Source organism: Neolamprologus brichardi, chromosome 16 (genome assembly GCF_056152115.1).
Source record: "Neolamprologus brichardi isolate AB-2024 chromosome 16, ASM5615211v1, whole genome shotgun sequence".
NCBI classification, from domain to species: Eukaryota; Metazoa; Chordata; class Actinopteri; order Cichliformes; family Cichlidae; genus Neolamprologus; species Neolamprologus brichardi.
The window spans coordinates 24,016,659-24,037,213 of record NC_142119.1 but is presented as its reverse complement, the minus strand read 5'-3'; the positions used below and the strand labels follow the sequence as shown (position 1 = coordinate 24,037,213).

Here is a 20,555-nt window from a genome sequence, read left to right as displayed (position 1 = left end):
GCCTAAGCAGAGAAGCCCAGACCTCCCTCTCCTCAGCCACCTCCTCCAGCTTGTCCGGGGGAACACCAAGGCATTCCCAGGCCAGCCAAGAGATATAATCTCTCCAGCGTGTCCTGGGCCTACCCCAGGGCCTCCTCCCGGTGGGACATGCCCGTAATACCACACCCAGGAGACATCCTTGTCAGATGCCCGAACCACCTCAACTGGCTCCTTTCGATGTAGAGGAGCAGCGGCTCTACTCTGAGCCCCTCCCGGATGGCTCCCTATCTCTAAAGGAGAGTCCAGGCACCCTTCGGAGGAAGCTCATTTCCGCCGCTTATATCTCTTTCTTTGGGTCACTACCCACAGCTCGTGACTATAGGCGAGGGTATGGACCGGTAAATTGAGAGCATCGCTTTTACGCTCAGCTCTCTCTTCACCACGATGGACCGGTACAACATCTCCATCACTGCGGCCGCAGCACCAATCCGTCTGTCGATCTCCGGCTCCCTTCTCCTGTCACTCGGTAAAAAACTAAGAATAAAATCTTAAAATCAAGATTTAATTTTGAGAATCATCTGCATAAAAAGGAAGTGAGGGGCCACACTTTCTCATGATTGAACTTGGGCCAAGAACAGACACCTGAGGAACCCCACATAAACTGAAACGCTTCTCCCAGTTAAATACAGGGATACTATAATCTTCAGCATCAAAGGCACCACTGAGGTCTAAAAACACAAAAATAGCAGAATACCCTGAGTCAGCAATGGTTAAAAGGTAAATACACTTTTAAAAGTACAATTTCAGTGCTGTGATGTGCTTTAAAACCAGATCGAAATACTTCATTAGTACTGTTTCAGTCTAAAAAGATCTGGAGTTTAAGAAACCTTGGAAATAAAGAATTTAGAAATTGGTCCAAAGTTGGATAGAACTGTTGGGTTGTGGTTTTTGCATTTTAAGATTGGGAAGGTGCTACAAACATGATTCAGACTTCAGACAAAACTACGCTGTCAAAACACATACTACACAAATAAATAGGTAGTGTATACAGTGTACTACATTAAAGGGACTAGGGATTTAAGTATAATAAAAAAAAATGTTTTGTTCTCTCTGTTTATCTGGATAGCAAAATAATTGTTTTGGTTTTTTAAAAAAAAAAAGATATTCATTCAATTCAGGAAAATAAATCATTAAAAATACCTGGTGAGCCATCTGCTTTTATTAAAGTCAGTTTCAATGATGCATAATATGCTAAGATGGATTTCATTAATCATCATTTATTTTGCTTATATTTTGAATGAGTCTGCTGGAACCTTGCGGATGACACAAGGGCTTTAATTTTTCTAGCTGAATGTAGCCTTGATATAAGAATTTCATCTTCTGCTGCTTTGTTTGTGTAATGGTTTTTCACTCCAGATCCTCAGGTGCCACCCACACACTGTGTTTCTTCCTCACTCTTTCTGTTCTTCTTCCTCTCCCCTCCCTGACAAATGCACTTACACCTACGCAAAGATGCACACAGGTCTTTACCAACCATCTGCACCAGATATGCTGATCACTTTGCACTCAAATAAAACTAATGGCTTCCCGCGTCAGATCTCAGTGGACTGAATAGAGCAGCTATCGTCGCTCCTCCTTGCAATATCCAGCGCCAAAGCCAGATGAGAGATCAATGATTTATCAGAGTGTCAGTGTGGTGTTAGCCTGGGGCTGATTCACAAACACAAAGCACGCTGCCAGAAGAAGGGAACCACCTCTAAGTGTGGTGTGATGGTGCAGCATGGAGTTAATCATGCAGTCTCGGCTGGACAAATTTTCAAGCCCTCCCCCTCTTATATTCTCTGCCTTATGCAGCAAAAAGGTGCATGCCTGTGCAGTATTACTGGTAATGAAATTACTGCAATTGAACACAACATGCAGCCAAAGGTATGTGGAATGTGGTGGTGTTTTATGGCTTGACTTCTTGCTATTGGTTCCAGCTAGGGACCCTTCTACAAATGACTTTTAAAATGATATTTTAGGACATTTTGCATTCCTTTGTGGCAACAGAAGCTATCCAGAACCTTAGTAAGTGCATAAAGACATCCTTTAGTATCTAATGTCATTCAGCCACACCAGAAACTTTTAAACAGAAGAATTTGAGAATCTAGAAGATTTTATGTGTATTAACTTACCAATAATTTGGTGGTTGCTGTTCCATATAGGGACACAAAGCACTGAGCGGATATGGAAGTCAGAGAACTGGTCTGCCTGCAAAAAGTGGGAGAATAAAACATTGTAATTATTCTACATAAAATGTAAATAATAAATGTTTATTTACTTTATTTAAAATGTTTTCATTCTCTTATGTGATCAGTGTTTTGGGGTTTTTTCCTCATCAATATCATGAAAAAATGGGTGAAAAACCTGTTAAATTTGCTTGTAGTTATAATTATTCTTTATTTATACAGTGCAGTTTAAAATAGTCCAAATATAAAACGTGAAACTGATGTACTGCACAGAAGTTTATAACTATAAGCCATAAGTCTATAGCTATTGCTGAAATAGTTCTGAATCACTTTCTTTAAAATCTCCACTTTGGGGCAAGGACATGGACAGAGGATGTGCACTCAAATGCCTTTAATATTTAAAACAGATTACAACTATTCTGAATGGCTACTGCATTAAACTGATGCATTTGAGACTGATTTTAAGAATATGATTTTATTGTAAGTGTGGCATTGACAGAACACTTCTGTTTGGAAGATCAAGTGCAGTATGTACACTCAGCTGGACACTAGCCAGACTTTTACCCGCCAGCTACACTCTCCATCACCGAAACCCAACGGAGTATTTCAGTTAGTGTGAAAGTGTCTTAAGTAGAGCATTTCCTGCAATGAGAAAGAATAGCTTTGGAAAATGTACGTTTATGTGTGCAGAGAGCTATAAAGACATTTTCAAGAGGCTTCACCAGCTCAAAAAACTGGCAGCCAGTTTAATCTGTATGAGCTGTATGAGCACTTCACTATTGTGTGAATCCAGGTTAAACGTGAGTTCAAAGTAAAGTTGTTTAATGTGAAAATTATTAGGAAACCATCATACATATATGCAACATAGCCATGTATTTGTCCCAGCAGATTGTCAATTTGGAGAACTGTAATGTCTTCGAGTGTCTGACGTAGAAAATTTGCTTCAGACCAGGTAACATGTGGCGTGTGCCATCGCATGACTGCTCACAATGCTGTGAAACTTTGAAAACAAAATCACTGTTTGCCACCTGTCCTACTTGGCAGTTTTGGCTCCCCTGCAACTTCCTTCTGTTTTTTAAGTTTTGAAACAGTGAGTTACAAGATATCTTTAGGACAGAGAAGTGGTCAAAACAGGTTTATCCAAACAAAGCAGGGCCACGTGAAAAAGGCCAGAAGTGCACAAGGAAACGACTCTGAAGAGCACAGTGGGCAGATTTAAATCAGGTATGTTTCTGGTCTCAGCTTTTTGAATTCACGTTGTATATAACATATCACAATGCAAGACAATCACAGCAGGTGTATTTCATACAAGTCCCACAAATCATTTCACCTTTTTTTTTAATCCTAGTGATGTGAATTTTAGGAAGTATGTTACTGTGTGGTTACCTCAGCATCAAAGCGAGGATCCTGATAGGCGTCACTAATGTTTACAGGCAGTCCTGTGGAAGCCACCAGCTCCGCAATGCTGTTATTGATGAGCCAGTCTGAGTAAGATGATTTCTCCATGCTGTCTTTGAAACTATGGTCAGAAAAAAAAACAAGATAGATGACAAAAGACTCAACCAGTTCTCAACCAGATTTGTTTAATTAGACTGTGTGAGATGAGGTGAGGATATGTGAAATGAATCCTTGTGACCTAAAGGTTCAAAGGTTCAGTCCCAAAAAACTGCTGTTCAGACCTTCAGAAACAAGCTGGCTTAGAGGGAAAGGTAATGTAGTTAAAACAACTTGTTTCAAGCCGGGGAACAAGCCAGTGTAGAATACATTTATAAAGGATTAATATGAACTGTGATTCACACATAGCTGCTCCAGCAGAGTCCAAGAATAAAACAGGGAGCTGGAAATGAGCACAGGTCAGACCCCCTTTATACAGATTTAGAAATGTTACAATAAGCAAACAATGTTATTTTTAGTTATTTGATTTTTAAAAAGTAATGAAAGTAATGAAAAGTTAAGCATACAGTATGAGCTATTTTCTGATTAGACGGTGTCCCCACTCTCTGCCAGACACCTGCATCACTATTCAGACTGTTTACATCTTATTGCAGGGTGCCATCACTGAGTTTTTACTTTCAAATATGCCAAAGTAAATGTTCAGTGTGGCTCATTTTGTCTTTTAAGGTTAGAAAAAAGACGGAACGACACAAATGTCAGATCTTTTGGATCCCTTTGATCTAGCGATACAGCTGTGTGTAGATGTGGAACCACAGCACAGCAGTAATAAACCACGTGGGTGTGATGGCAATCTGCCTTACCTCCTGTTTCTTTTTTTTTACTATGTTTCTCTCCTAATTCTCTCTCTGTCTTCCTCGGTTCATCCCTCTCATAAAGGAACATTGTCCTTGTGGGAGTAACTGGGGATTTTAGGCACATCAGAAATCTTACAGTATCCTCACCTTTTGTCACCGAATGCATTTATTTAATTACACACATAAATTTCACTAGCTCTCTTGTTACTGAGATGTGAACCTTTAGAAAGAGATGCTTCAGGAATTTGTGCAGTTTTATTTACAAACTGGCTTCATATTTAAAATGTGACAGTAGCAACACATATCGGAAAGGAGCGTGCAGTCAGAAAGAAAGCATTTCCCAGTCTAGCGGCTGAAAATTTCTTTCATCATCGCTAATTTTTTAATATTGGTATTTCTTGTGTTATGATATTTTTAAATTACTGTTATAGTTACTGTAACTACTGCCTCAAAGTGACCATATCAGTTACAGCAAGTGCAGGACTTGGGGGGATAATTTGTCTTCCTTTTCAGCCTTTTTTTTTTTCATCCATAAACATCCTACGCAATATTAAACCTCTCTTTCTCCACTCAGCCATGCCTAGCTGTAGAGAGAAGCAGCAAAACCCAATTAAGCAGGGCTCCCACAGTATGCCTTCTATTCAGAATCAGCATATTACTCCCACAGCACTACATAATAGTCTGATTTTATACATATTTTTCTGTCCTTGATGGACGCTCTGCAGATTCAAAAAGGCTCTATGCCAAATGCACAGGTGCCATGTTGCAGATATGACTATTTAATGAGAAGGGTAATGGTATGATGAGTGAGGAAATGGAAGGGAAAATTATGGGGGGGGGGGGGGGGGGGGGGGGGGGTATGAGGGTTTTTTTTTTAATCAGGCCAAATGTTACCGAGGTGCTCTGAATGGAACATACCTGCTTTCAGTGTCTGCGCTACACTTAGGGGAGAGCAGCTCGAACGACTTGGTGAACTTTACAACCTGAAAGATGCAAAAGGGAAGTTAATCACAACAGCTCATGGACATACAAAGTATTTACTGGGAAAAAAGGGGGGAAACAAAAAACAAAACAACAAGAACGCACATGCGCAAATGCATTGACATATATGACAGGACAGCAGAGAGAAAAACAGTACCGGTGACTCAATGTCCTCCAGCAACTGAACAGAGCAGCGCTCGCACTTAAGCAGTGTCTGGGCACGGTGCATGATCTTCCTGACAATCTTCTCCAGGTCAGTCTGTTCTTCAAACAGGTCATTGACTACTTCCAGGAGTGCCTAAAGACCAGTGACAGAAAACGTTACCACTGGCATTATTCCCAACAATCCAAGGCTGAATAAAACAATCTGTCAACAGGTAATAGTGATGACCCTTTGAATAAAGATGTTTTGCCTCGCTCAGCTATTGAAACTTGATTATTATCATTATCTCTAAATCATAAACCAACAGCATGATATAATATGATTACTTTGCCCAATAAAAGAAAATTAGGCCCTTCATCTTAGCGAGTGCCAATCGAATTTAATACACAAGCACATAAAAATCATGCGGTGTAAAGGAAGCTCTCCTCATCTTTCTTCTCTACTCACTGAACTGTGCACTCATTATGTTCTCTTCCATCACAGATCAATGCCTGTGACATGAATTAGTGCATCTCTTAACGGTCCCTAAGAGATTTAGATCATGAACCAGGCCCCTTGCTGGATATGTGCCCATCCCCCTCCACAGGTCCACAGAAAATGTCCAGACAGGGCTGCATGCCGCTCTGAGATTCCCACTGCAGTGGCAGCAAGTGGGCTGCTGCTGATCAATACTCAGCCTCAATGTCAGCATGAGGGGGGAGGAAGTACCGCTGATCCTAGGGGTAGGTGGGGATTATTATCTTGGTTGGCCCTGTTGCCCTTACCCGACTCCTGTCATACTCCTTCCTTGAGGCGGCAAATAGCTGGGCGTTGGAGATTGCAATACCACAGAAGGGCAGGTACATCTGCAGCACCTGTGGACATATTCAACAGATTTGCTGACTAAATAAGGCAACAGGTTTGAAGCGCTTGTTGAGATGAGACACATAGCTCCCACATTTAATCTTTGAAACTAAACTGTAAGATTTCATGAAACATCATTTGAAGTAGGAAGTATGCCACAAATAACACATTATTGTTGTATAAAAAAATACAATATAATATTAAATCTCATTTGACTTATATGGACAGTTTGTTAGGTACACCTGTTCCACTGCTCATTAGCACAAATATCTAATCAGCCAATCACAAGGCAGCAAGTCAGTCCTTTGGAATATGAAGACATGGGCAAAATTTCAAACCGAGCATCAGAATCAGGAAGAAATGTGATTTAAGTTTAAATGTGGCTTTATTGTTGTTGCCAGAAACTGCTGATCTACTGGTAGAATGGTCCATAAAAGAGAAAATATCCAGTGAGCAGCAGTTCTCTGGTCAAAAATACCTTTTTGATATTAGACATGAGTGGAGAATAGCCAGATGGCTCGTAGCTGATAATTAGGCAACTCAGAATAGCAGTCATTCCAACCACGTTAAGCAGAAGAGCATCTCTAAGCACACAATACATGAATACATACCAGATTTCACTCCTGTGAACTAAGGAAGCTGAGGCTACAGTAAGACAACACAAAAGCATGAATCCATCCTGTGATGGTTCAGTCTGGTTTTGATGGTTTAATGATGTGAGGGATATTTTTGGCACATTTTGGTCCCCTTAGTACTAACTGAACATTTAACATTTAACCAAAAGACAAAGCTTTTTGCTTGTTTGTAACTCTTCTCTTTTAGCATTAGGAAATTAAAACACAAGTAATATTTTCATCCAGGAAAAACTTAGCTGTTAAATTAAATTGGAACAAATAAGAAATGGCCTTTCATTGGTGTTATTACTTGCTAGGACAAATAAATCAATTCAACCGACATTTTACCATTTGACCAAATAGTCTGACTTACTGTGCCTTGGGGCTCATAACATGAATTCCTTATTTCCCTCATATTTTCTTCACATAAATAATGTAATCACTTGATGTGGTCTGATTGCTGTAGCTAATATGTATGGTATGTATGAACTGAATTGTATTACTGGTTCAGAGTCAAACTACATTCCTTGCTTCCTTACCACAGTTGATTCATAATGAATATCAATACGCACCTTACCTGTATAGAAAGTGCAAAGAAGCGGCTGCAGTGCTACAAAAATATGTCTGTGATGTGAACGTGCGGCTTGAATTCTATATGACCGCAGTTCTCCAACAATGTGGCCTTATCGGTGTGACACTCAGCCCCATAACATTAAATCAATAGAATTTAGGTTGTGTGCTTCCTTGCGCTGCCTCTTTGTTTAGTTGTCAATCTTTAGCATCTGGCTGCTGTGTAAACAATACAATCAGCACAACAGACCCACCAATATTTACCAGCCTTCAGTGTGACCTGAGGGTAGGGACATTACAACAATACATGAATGGGAAGTTACTCAGCTGTCGCCACTGATACAAGGATATCGCTTTCATCTTTCAGAAATTATAATCTATCAGTTCTTCATCAGCTGCAAATGAACATGTGGAGAACACAATGCTAAAGCCTTCTGTGGAAAACTACGCCTGTACCTGTGGCCTACGTGGAAAATATTCTTTTACGTACACCGTCGGTTCACAGCACTTCTGCTGCCATGTGAGGTGATAATACCACCTGATGTTAGCTACTGAAGTTCAAACCAAGCAACAGTCTTGGGAAGAAAGTTGATTTAAGTGACTTTGAATTTCTTGAACATGGCGGTGTTCTTTGTGCCAGATAGGCTCATCTGAGTTTTTTCAGAAACTGCTGATCTACTGGGATTTTTTTTTTCGTGATGCCAGAGGTCAGAGGAGGATGGCAACATTGCTTTGAGCTGATAGGAAGGCAGCAAGTAACCGCAACCAAGGTGTGCAGAAGAGCATCCCTGAATGCACAATACATTTAACCTTAAAGCCAATGAGCTACAGTTGTAGAAGACCACACCAGGTGCCACTGTTGGCTACGAAGAGGAGGCTGAGGCTACAATTGATACAGGCTCACCAAAAATGTTGTCTTCAGATGGCAGGCAACATCCTGTCTTGTATTGACCATTCAGACTGGTAGTGGTAGTATAATGGTGTGGGGAATATTTTCTCTGCACAGTTTCTTCCCCTTATTACTAAATGAGCATTGTTTTAACTTTACAGCTTGCCTGAGTATTGCTATTGACCTTTGAAGCCACAGTGCACCCATGTTCTGCTGGCTCCCTCTTAAGGTAAGTGGCATATCAGTACCACTAATATAGCAGAAATTGATTGTTTCTGTTAAAAAGAGGGGATAATGTAGTGGTATTAAACCTATGTCCTGCTGGATCTGGAATTGCAAAGAAGGTCATTTTTTCTAGACCAAGGGTACCAAACATAAGGCCCGGGGGCCAGAATGAGCTTGCAAAAGACTGCAATCTGGCCCACTGGGCAGCTTTGGAAAATGTGAAGGGGGACCTCAATTATAATTTTACAGGTTTTTCTACTGATAAAGACCTGTCCCATGGTCAATCTTACTACAAAAATGCCAAAAGGTAAATGACATACTTCTTGTTTCTTTCACTATCTATTTAGATCGTCAGTTCTTAAAACTGGACCATACCACAGCAGTGGGTTTCCAAAGACATTACCAATGACTTGCTGGTCAAACTACTGTAAGGTGGTCAATCCAAGGAGGTGTGCCTTTAGTTTACAACAGCAAAAACTAAAGCTGTTGTGTTTTCCTCTCAGGCTGTCCATCGTCTTGTATGAATGTAGCGTCTTTAGGTTACCGGCCTGGTATACTCAAGATCAAATTCGGGCTGTATGTGACCCATTACTTTGGCATCAATACTCTAGTGACTGAGGAGTAAATTAATGGGGGATTATGAATTAATATTCACAATGGCTAGAAATACATAGATTTTAAAAAGATAGCCTGAAAGAAGTAAACTATGTCACTCATCTGTTGAAACTCTGCAGGGCAGAGGAAATCCTCTGCTCTCCCATGTCCTGTTGGTGTGCATGTTATGATACATTAACTACATGTTAAGTCACTGTAATTAAAGACATATTTAATCATAACGTGACACAAAAACTTACTCAGTCATGCTAATCTGTAAATTAACTTTATGCACTTCATTCAGTCATTATACATAATCCAGTGCCTTGTGCAACTGTTTTCAGATGCAGAAAACAGATGATGCTGAGCAATGAGTTCATACATAATGTATTTCAGCTGTCCTATGGAATTCTTTAATAATGATCTTCCAGAAAGGCAGTGGCACTCAATAGCCCCAGCAGGAGCAGATTCATTAATGAGCAAGACTTGGGGGATGTGGCTATGGATCTGCCTGTGGAACTAACAGGCATACCCAAGAAAAGCACTGCTTGCTCTAATTACATTCTGTCAAGCAGGCCATTATACAAGGTTGCATTACAAACAAGACATTTTTTTGCCTAGAGACCTCTGGACTGACCAGTAAAGAGTGGTTTAATAACAAAGCTAACTGGCCTCCGCCTCAGGGACTGTCAGTTCCTCTAACCTCAGTGACTTCCTTCTCTGTAACTGGAATTTCAAATGAGAGAAATCAAGGGGAATTACACAGACAATACTTTTTGTCTCCATTTCTCTGTGTGGATAGCAACTTCTAGTTGCCTTTTAAAGTTGCGCTTTAAAGCTTTGCATGTGTGAAAACAGGAGACAGTTGTTGTTTTTAACGAGGTTTGTAGTCAGTGACAAAAAAGAAAATTTCTCCTCTTCCCTGATATTACATGGATCTTGATTTACAATAAGAAAAGAACTACAGATTCTTCACTTATCTTAAATAGAAATATATATTAAATGTATTCATTCAAGCAACAAGTAACTCACTGAGGCTGAAGTGCAGTTTGGGATAGAAAAATAGACTTTGTGTTCCATCAACCAGAAAGCTGATTTAGTGATTAAATCTACCCATAGAGGCATCAGGTGCACTCCATTAACATCAGTGTGCTGCCACTATATTTGGCACGGTGGTTTACACATGCTAATTTCTTAGCTGAGAAAATTAGAGTAATCAGTTATCATTAATAGTTTGGAATTCAGAATGGAAATGAATTTACTAATTAACCCTAGAGCATGATTTTGTATCCATTCAGAAATTTCGAAACATCCTTTTCTGGCCGCTTATACAACCAACATATTCCACCTGCCTGTGGAAATTAGTTTAAATGTTTTATTTGTTTTATTTTTATCTTTGCACACTTTTTATTTGTCTGACACAAGTACAGGTTCCACTGTTACCGACATGTTGACCTCAACAAGTCAGACATCACAGTCACAGGAGGTTTTATTTTTTATTTTTTTTTATACTCATAGATTAGTTTGCATACAAAAGGTGAATGTAGCCAATGTCACATCACCCAGCATTTTGTAGAGTCGTATTCTGAAGCCTCTGATTATGAGTATTTGCCTATACTGCAGCACCTTGTCAGTCACATGTACATGTCTTAAATAGGGATGGACTGATCCGATATTACGTATCGGTATCAGTCCGATACTGACCTAAATTACTGGATCGGATATCAGAGAGAAACAAAAAATGTAATCCGAGCCATTACGTATCACAAAAGCATCTCACAAAACTTGCGACATGGCGTAACCCAGCTCATGACCTTAGCACGTCGGAGCAGTATGCGTCACGTGATAGAGCGGCTGCGGTGTGCCAGACCTGTCGGTGGTCTGGTTGAGTATTTGGAGCCTAGCTGCCTGCTTCCAAACCAGCATTTCCTCTCCGACAAAGCTATCCCAGAGAAGTAAAGCAAGTGTGTAAGTTCATCTCTGAATGTTTGTAAAGCATTCCCACTTAACACTTAAGCTTAACAACCGATATATGGAGCAACTGCCTCTTCTTCTCTCCCTCCCTCTCCTGTTGCTACTTGAAATCATGAAACTGAGCAATGATCAGCTGATCGGCTTTTCTGTTGCGACTCCTGTCTCTCTTGTTTGTTTTTGGCCCACTTTGCGCCAGAAAGAGGGAACCAGCGGATGTTGCGCTAAACAACAGCAGCGCGTTCAAGCTTGATAAGCTGTTGTTAGAATTTATTTAATATTACTTTCTACACCAGGATCCTTTTCTAAGTAGCTGACAGCTGGTAACTGTGCAGGGGCGGATCAAGCAAAGTTTTGCCAGGGGGGCCGATAGGGCATTAACAGGGAAAAGGGGGCACAAAGAAATGCTTTTCTTTCTCATTCTCATGTCTAGCTTTTAATAAATAATTTTCTGAATCTTACAACAAAAGTTTTCATCTGATGTAAAATGTATAGAAATCCATTATTGTATATAGTAACTATTAAGTCTAATAGTTAGTAAGCTATAGTACTTTTTCCTTTGGGAAGGTACCATCTGTGCAGTCTGCAATTCTGTTGAAGAAAGGTGTTGAATCTATTTAATTATTGTAGAAATATAATTGATTTCTGTGCATTTGTTTTACACATGCATTTAATTAAAGTTGATTACGTCAATTAAGCATCATGAGGCGGAGGGTGGGGGGTGGTTCCCTTGGTTTTTTGCTGGGAGTTGGCAACCCTATTAGCTAGGTTGTTTAATATTTCCCCTAAGTACTCTTTAAAATACCAGAATAGGGAGGATGGTGTAGGTTTAAGTTTATTAGATTGATCAGTATTGCTGAACTATGAAATATTTTGGGTGCAGTGTATTTTCTGCATACAGGTATAACAGAATAGCTTTAGTGTTTTGTTTTTTAAAACTTGAGTATGAACTTATACAAAATGCAGCAAGATATTAAAAAAAAACTATTTTATTGATTATAAAATACACTATATCGGATTCATATCGGTATTGGCAGATATCCAAATTTATGGTATCGGTATCGGACATAAAAAAGCGGTATTGTGCCATCTCTAGTCTTAAAGTATAGCCTATGTTGATATTCTGGAACCATAATGTACCAAATAAGCATCTTGCTGCATATAAAACTTGAAACTGTAACCATAAACTCATAGATGAGGTATTAAAGCAACTAAGAAGTATCATTTGATCCTAAACTTCTACACAAGTGGACTTTTGCAGGAGTCGCACCCTGCTGGATGTTAGAAATAATGCAAGTTTAAGGCTTTTCAGACCTAGAATCTACATCCATCTTTTATATACAGTTTTTCTTCTCAGACTGACCTGGTGCAGCTGGCTCCCTTGCATATAAAAAAATTAATGTGCATATATTTAACACTGCTGTTGCCATCAAAGGTAGATACCACAGTGAATTGTTAAACCAAAGTCCCTAGAAAGCATAACAGAAGACTAATTTTAACCAAATATGATGACTGTTAGATAAACATGATCCAGTATTATACCTGGAACGTCAGAAGACAGTCGGATAAAGAACAGAATCAGACCTTTTCTGAAACATCTGAAAAAAATATTGAAGATTACAATTTTCTCATCAACTGTTTATTTAGTGGCTGGGGAGGCAGGTCTCCTTTTACTGTGTGTGGGTCACCCCTGTGCAGTATCCACAGAGTTTAATACAGCAACATGCTAAGATTTGAGAGGTTTCTTGTGATAGTTTCTTTCTTTTACTTTGCAATGAGCAACTCTGGTATGATGCACTCCTTACATTTGATTTGATCTGATATCCTCTAGGATTTTTTTTTTTTAAATTAGGTGCCAAGCTGAAATTGTGTTCTTTGTTCTTTAGCTGCAGATTTACATTGGGAAATTGTGTGAAAGTGGTTATTAACTGAAATGCTTTGAGCCAATTTGACAGGGAATTTGGCAGCCAGAGGGAGCACTGTGGTGAGGAGGGGACTGCTGTTTGACAATCAGCTCACACAGATGTTGAGATATACTGGCAGATGGAACCTACATGGGAGAATTAATAAAAGTTAATTCACAAGAATAACACATTTCACATCGGATGTATTACAAGGCATGCGAGACAAGAATCAAGAAAGTAATGCAAAATATAGAGATAGGAGGACGGGGTCAGTTTGCACTCTTAAATTAAGTCGGTAGCCAAATTCCTTTGCAGAAGATAATGAGACAGCAATTATACATGGGCTGAACCATTTTCAGACTTGCCAAAGGTCTCAAATCTTGAATGACAGAACAGAACAAATTTAAGGCTGTTGGGATTTAAAACCAAGCATGTAATGTGTTCAAAATGCTGTAAATTTTCAGCACAATCATTTAAGGATAAACGTAAGCTTATGTCTCTAAAGGAATCTGCTTCGAAAGGTATGATACATTTTCTTATTACAAGGTCTTCCATAAAAGCAGGGCTGCAGCTGTGCTGTACAGGGAGCTCGCTGTGTTCTCTGACGCTCACATTGCATTTCATTACTAATTCAGCTGTAGCCATCCCAGGCATTAGTGTGATGTTAACGAAATGTGAAACATACTCAAAACAAGGGAAATGAAAAAAAAAATTCCTAATCTGCATCTATTATAAACAACGCATCGAGTCTGGAGATGTAATTTTGACGGCAGAGCAGCAGTGGAGGAAAAACATACGACAGATAATTTTTGCCACGGTGAAACCTGACGCTTAAATAAAAGCACAGCTACCTTTGTGCTTTCATGTTTCATCTTTCCTCTCCTTTAGGGGCTCGTGCAATAAGAGAACAAGTCGCTGTATCGGCTTTTCACCGCCTTCCTGCTACGTCTATTCAAGCACGCTGATGGACTCAACACGTGCTCCTCGTGTCTCTCTGACAAACGATCATTCACAAACAGAAGGCTATCTGGATCACTGTGGGGATGTTGCTCCCCTGACAGCTGCTTGAAATTTAAATATTACATTAACTCACTGACAGCGATGGCTTTGTGCTGGGGCTGAAAACTTGACCAGTGTGTTTACTAACCGATGGAGTAATATCCTGGATGGTTCTCATCCGAGAGTCTGCTTTCGTCCTCTTGAATCATCTTTAAGTAACTTGGCTGCCCCAACACTGCCACAAATCCCATGGTGCTGCCATTGGCAACCATTCAAAATCACACAAATGGCGCAGTCCAAAGGGGTGACAATAAATTAATTGCTGACACACTGGATATTCTACTCAGCAGTAAAGTGAAGCATTAACCAATGCGAGAGTCTGACCAGCCAATACTGGTGGTATTAACACAGTACCCCGGCCCTTTCCAACACACCGCCTTGGGAAAATTTAATGACAGATGACTCAAACTTGGTTTATGGATTCAGACAGTGGGGTTAATTATTTAAATAATAAATACTGAGTCAGTTTGGACTCAGGAATGAAGACAGAATGAGAAAAAATGATCTGCTGTTTATCAGATTACATATATACACTCACTTTTGCATGTAAAATATGCCTTAATTCTTCATGGTACTGATTCAAAAAGGTGCTGGAAACATATTCACAAGATAGCATTGCATAGTTACTGCAGATTTGTCAGTTGCACATTCATGATATAAGTCTGGTGTTCACGAAGCTAGTTTGAGATCATCTGAACAGATCAGAAAGGGATGGACATGGTCAGCAACAATACTCAGGTAGCCTGTGGTGTTCAAAAAATGCTGTTTGGTACTAAGAATCCCAAAGTGTGACCATAAAATATCCCAGACACTATCATACAAGGCATGATGGACCCAAGTTTTCCTGTTGTTTACGCAAACTTCTGACTCTACCATTCAAATGTCACAGCAGAAATTGTGACTCATTACACCAGGTAATGTTTTTTAGCCTCAGATTCCTGTTCTTAGCTGAAAGGGGTGTGATCTTCATCTGCTTCAAGGTGTGGCAGGCTTTTGGTTGATGCCCTATTCACAAAGGGTTGCCACGCTGGATGGATCCACATTGTTAATTTGGATTATCCTTTTACACTTACATAATCCTCCAAAGGATTTGTTTCAACTCTCAGGCTCAAGCCAGAAATCTTTGGCATTTTAGGTGAGTGTGCTAACTGGTTATTTGAGCTACTTTTCCTTTCCTATCAGTTCAAAGCTGCTCAAAGCCACCCCCCTCTGACCTCTGGCATCAACAACATATTTTCTCCCAGAGAACTGCCGCTCACTGGATATTTTCTCTTTTTTGGACTATTCTCTGTATACCCTAAAGATAGTTATGTGGAAAAATCCCAGTAGGTCAGCAGTTTCTGAAATACTCATATCAGCCCATTTGGCAGAAACAACTATGCCACATTGAAATGAACATGAAATCATCTTTCTTTCCCATTCGGTTGCTCAGTTTGGACTTCAGCAGGTTAGAGTTGAACTACTGCCATGTGATTGGCTAATTAGATGTTAAATTAGATGTGTTAATGAGCAGTTGAAGAGGTGTATCTAATAAAGTGGACAATGATGTCTTCAGTTAATGTTGTTTGTCAAATACTTTATGACAAGTGATGATAGAAGCAAGAACAGCTGTGACAACATTACATGACCTACATTCAGTATTACAGTATGTAACATGATGATATTTACTGTTGTTCATGTAAAGGTAATATCCATTGTGATGATGGCAGTTAGGCATTCGAAGAACCCTGAATTGAAATGTGACCATAAACATGGCGTGTGTATTAAAGATGGAGATGTGTGTAATTAATGTAATTTTTTGCTTTTGTTCTTTCTTGGCTTGCTGTATTTATAACATGAATTAGCATAGTATTTGTTCAAGTGCTCTGGTGAGATGAAGCAATAGGTGTTTTATCATGTCAGTACTCTGGACTGAGTCATTAATAAAGCCATAATGTAATGCAACTTTGCACATGTGCAGTAAAAGTATGAATTGCATTGAAAAAAACTTTTCAATGTGCAAGAAGCATTTCTTAAAGCAGATTTTACTAGTGATGGCCTTACTCGTAATATGGCCTAGTCACCCTTTAAATTACAGTTTTATACATTTTGACAGAGGTTTAAAATGCCAAAATAACTGAGAGGAAGTGTTTTCAAAATAGGTTCCAATCACTTCTACTGGCATGGCCTACATTAAATATTATGATATTTTTAAGATGTAGTTACTAATTTCAGGGTTTTAAGCAGTGTGTTATAACATTAACAATGATTTTAAACTGAAGCCAAGCAAGATCTTGAGAAACTAATCAGTTGTAATAACATTTAAAATTCCAAGATGTACATCTACTGTGTCATCTGATAATTAAAAGTAATTTAATGAAGCAGATTTATTTATCAATTTAAATATTAAAAACAGAATGGAGGCTAACTCTAAGTTTAATGTCACAGAAACTGAAGAATCACCCAACAAACTGGAGGGAATGGAAAAAAAAATGTTCCCTGTTTGTAGGTCACAATGCAAAACAAAACACGAAAGGAGGCACAATATGAAGAAAAAAAGATCTTGTTCTTAAAATCTTTGCAACTGTAAACTCATGAGTGTTGCAGCGCTGACGGTAATGAAAAATGACAGCTGGCATCGCTACAGCCCTGCTGCTTGTGTGCCGCTAACGCCACAAAACAGTGTCTATGTACAAAAAAAAAAAAACTGAGTAACATCCCTGAAATGCCACACATGAATCATAAAGCATGAGCATTACTTCAGGGCTATTTTTTCATCTGTACTTTACTTCAATGTGCTGCAATAACAACAAAAAAAGGCCAAGAGTTGGAGGCCTTGCTAGCAGCTCTGTAAAGCCATGGTTAAGAAGCGCTATCATTATCACCTTGCAATGGAAATTATAACATGCTGATGGTTTGCAGGTTTACTATTTTCACAGTCTACCTGCAATGTGTTCACACTGTAATCTTTTCTCTGGTGTTAATACTGTTAGTTTTGCAGGTTGAGGAAATCCAAATAATGGCACACTTGAAATTTGATCTGATCACACTTTCTCATCGTGCAAGAAAAGTGTGAATGAATTTTAATTGATGGCAACCATGTTTTTTGTGATTTCATCACATGAAATCCTCTCTTTTACTATCTGCGACTAAATATGGGATTTAACAGATTTTTTCAGATCTTGTATTCAGTTTTTTATTTAAGTCTTATGAAGCATACCAACTTTTATGAAACAGGCTTGCATGTATGTACTGTTGAATTAAACTATGGAACAATAAACTGGCTTCTTCTTAACTATAATAGCTGTGTTCTTGTTTGGTTTTGTTTTTATCAATAAATGTAAAACCCTTTTGTTGGACAAAATCCCTGTCCCCACGAGTTTGAAAGCATTTTTGAGACTCAAAATTGGGTTTTAGTGTCAGGGTTACAATTAGGTTAAGGTTATGTTTAAGCTAAGGCTTAGCATTCATTTTTGATGGTTAGGAATAGGGTAAGCAGCTAAGGATAGCATTATGTCACTAAGAAATGAAAATAGGACTGTGTGTGTGCATGTGTGCAGGTTCTAGCCAAATATTTTAAAAATGTTTGTGCCAAATCTCATCGCTGTTCATACAACAGCTTTCATAAAACATCAAGCCAGTGACCAGGTTACTAAAGTGATCAGGTGACATCTTCAAACATGAAGGAACCATATTTCATGCCAATCCCTAACCTAGATGTGGACGTGTTATAAAGGATAATCAGAAACAAAGACAAACATGTCAGCCTAGTGCTTGAGAAGAGGTCACAGGATCTCTGCAGTTCAACCTGCCATGTGGACGAAAGAGGTGCACAGGCCAGTTGATGTAGCTCTTGCACAATGTTACAAGTGTGGCTAAAATTTATGCCCAAACTACCATTTTACCCAGGGACCACATGGCTTTATTTGTTTCACTGTGATTAAATGCAGTCTGTCACATTTCCTTCTCTTGCTTTGCCAGTCTATGAAATGTAACATTAGGATTTAAGCACATAAATGTGTTATTTCATCTTTGCAATAATTTAACAAAACAGAATAAAAATGAAATAAACAGTATGCATTTATTGAGATAAATTACCGATTCACTGTGACTTCCCATCCTTTTACCCACAAGCATTGTTTCTATTTATGTAAGAATGAGAAATGGTGTGATCGAAAACTGCCCCAGATATTATTTTTATTTGTGTAGTGCTTTATAAAGTCATTTGATTCACGTGCACAAAGTTCCTGTGGGAAGGTTTAGTGGTGTAAGATGTAAGAAAACAGGGAGGGATCAAACAAAGAACAAACGCATAAGCTTATTCTGCACACACCAGGGAGGATGCACTGTATTAGAGAAGCATGTGTGTGTATGTGTGTCTTCTTTACTCAGTACTTATGCTCATAACTGTAATGATTAAATTACCTTCTCATCATCTTCAGTGAAGAGCTCTCCACTTGAATTCTTGTTAATGGCCTGAGCAACTCCAATGATCTCTCCATCACTGTTGCGAATGGGCATGCACAGCAGTGACTTGGTTTTGTACCCTGTCAGCTTGTCAATTTCATCGCTGAACCGACGATCCTGCAAGCCGTAGGCACAGAAGAAAAGACACAGTGTAAGCACTTGTTGGAAAACAGCACTTGCTCCCTCTATTTTTCAGATGACGGAGCACTAAACATAAAGATCATGACTGCAGGTCTACAGGAATGTCAGTTTGATGGACATCTGTCGAGTTTGGAGCTTGTTCTACAAAAAGTAGTAAAGTAGAGCAATGTGGTGAGGCATTAGTGTAAATGTTTGGCCAGCCATTAAGACTTTTACATCTAAAAAGGCTGTTGCCATTATTAAGCACCTTTATATAGTTGTTGTGTTAAATCACGGTGGACTTGAGGGGGGGAAAGAACAAAAAACACTTTTTTTATTACTCTTATGTGATTTGAGTGAATGTGTGGTTGTGGCCCAAGCTATCAGCAGTGCTTTTGTTCGTCAAAGTGTAAGAGATCAAATAAAAAGCTGCACGAAAACGATCTGACTCCCTGCCTGTGACAGATGGAAATGCACAAAAACACATGCACACAGAGCAGAAGGCACCTGATAAGCGTCAGGGATGTTCACTGTCTCCCCGTGCTCGGCTACATAACCAATGATCCCTTTCCCCCACGGCACTTGAACTTCGTCTGAATTCATTGAGGGTAAAACTGTGGTGCCTGCGTGCACGTCAAAGAATTTGGACACTAGCGTTTGCTTGTTGCCCGTTCCCTCCACTAAAAACAAGGAGCACCGGTCTGCATCCACCATAATGCAAACAAACACGAGGATCTTGTAGCTGAGACTCGTTAGATCCAAGTCGTTTGATATGTCTTTTACAAGCTCCAGGAAAAACTCTCGCTCGTTGTGTTCTTTGAGGTAATATTTAAAATCCACGGCTGTGGAAGGGTACTGGGGGATGTTGACTCTGGACTCCAGCAGTGCGCTCAGTATGTGCGCAGTGGTCGGGGGCAGAGAACTCGCTTTCCTCAGCAGTGCTCTCCTCCTCATGCTTGTCAGCGGCTCCTGCGCCCTGGTATTAACATGTTCGTCGTATGTCCTGTTGATGTTGATTGCCTTGGATCTGGCGAAAGTTTTACGGAGCTCCTTCTGAGACGCTCTCCGCTGCAAACCGTCACATTTGCTCGCCCAGCTGTCCTTGCACGGGTTGCTCTTCTCCTCTCTTGTCTCGGCCGGAGCTGAAGCCGTTGGACTTTTGCTCGCCTGGTGATTCTTGAGCCATTTCTCCACCATGCTATAATTCCCCTTTCTGTTCAGGTAATCCTCGAATAACTCGGGATGCGAGTCCAAAAAAGTTTCCACGTCAGAGAACAGCATCTTTGACACTGCCATGTCTGTTCTTCAGATGGTCCTCAGAGAACCAAATCCATGAAGTCGCGCAGAGAAATATCATCTATGAGGCTTTGCTGGGGGGTTGAAGACAAGAATCGTTTGACAACTTCCAAGGTGCAGTACGCTTGGAGCATCCCTGGAGCTTCGGCTACATATCCAGCTCCACTCTGTGAGGATGGAGACTCCCTTTGCGCACCAGCATATTCCTCCACAGCATGTCCACGCCGTTTTCACTTAATGTAATATCATTTAAGCAGATCTAGGTTAAGCAGCGTGGACGCAAACTGATGCTCGCTGGGACTGCCACGGTGTGTCGTGTGCGTCTTCTAGTGTGCAAATGACGCTGGCTGTGGTTGGCTCGGTCCCACTGATGCTCGTTTCGTCACACGAGCAGGAGCTCAGGGTTGCTTCAGTACGCAGCCCT

The 20,555-nt window shown here is 39.9% G+C and overlaps 1 protein-coding gene across 1 annotated transcript in view; it reads right to left on the bottom strand.

The window, feature by feature from the left end:
- Window positions 1-20,415, bottom strand: part of pde11a (phosphodiesterase 11a) — a 45,745-nt gene extending 25,330 nt beyond the window's left edge. Inside the window, exons 1-7 of the mRNA XM_006788442.3 lie at window positions 19,343-20,415; window positions 18,674-18,832; window positions 6,365-6,454; window positions 5,595-5,735; window positions 5,375-5,439; window positions 3,594-3,726; window positions 2,154-2,229 (exon numbers count right to left, since the gene is read on the bottom strand). Of these exons, the coding sequence (XP_006788505.1) occupies window positions 2,154-2,229; window positions 3,594-3,726; window positions 5,375-5,439; window positions 5,595-5,735; window positions 6,365-6,454; window positions 18,674-18,832; window positions 19,343-20,131 (1,453 nt within the window). The 5' untranslated portion in view covers window positions 20,132-20,415. The remainder of the gene's footprint in view (window positions 1-2,153; window positions 2,230-3,593; window positions 3,727-5,374; window positions 5,440-5,594; window positions 5,736-6,364; window positions 6,455-18,673; window positions 18,833-19,342) is intronic.
- Between the last annotated feature and the right edge of the window lie 140 nt (window positions 20,416-20,555).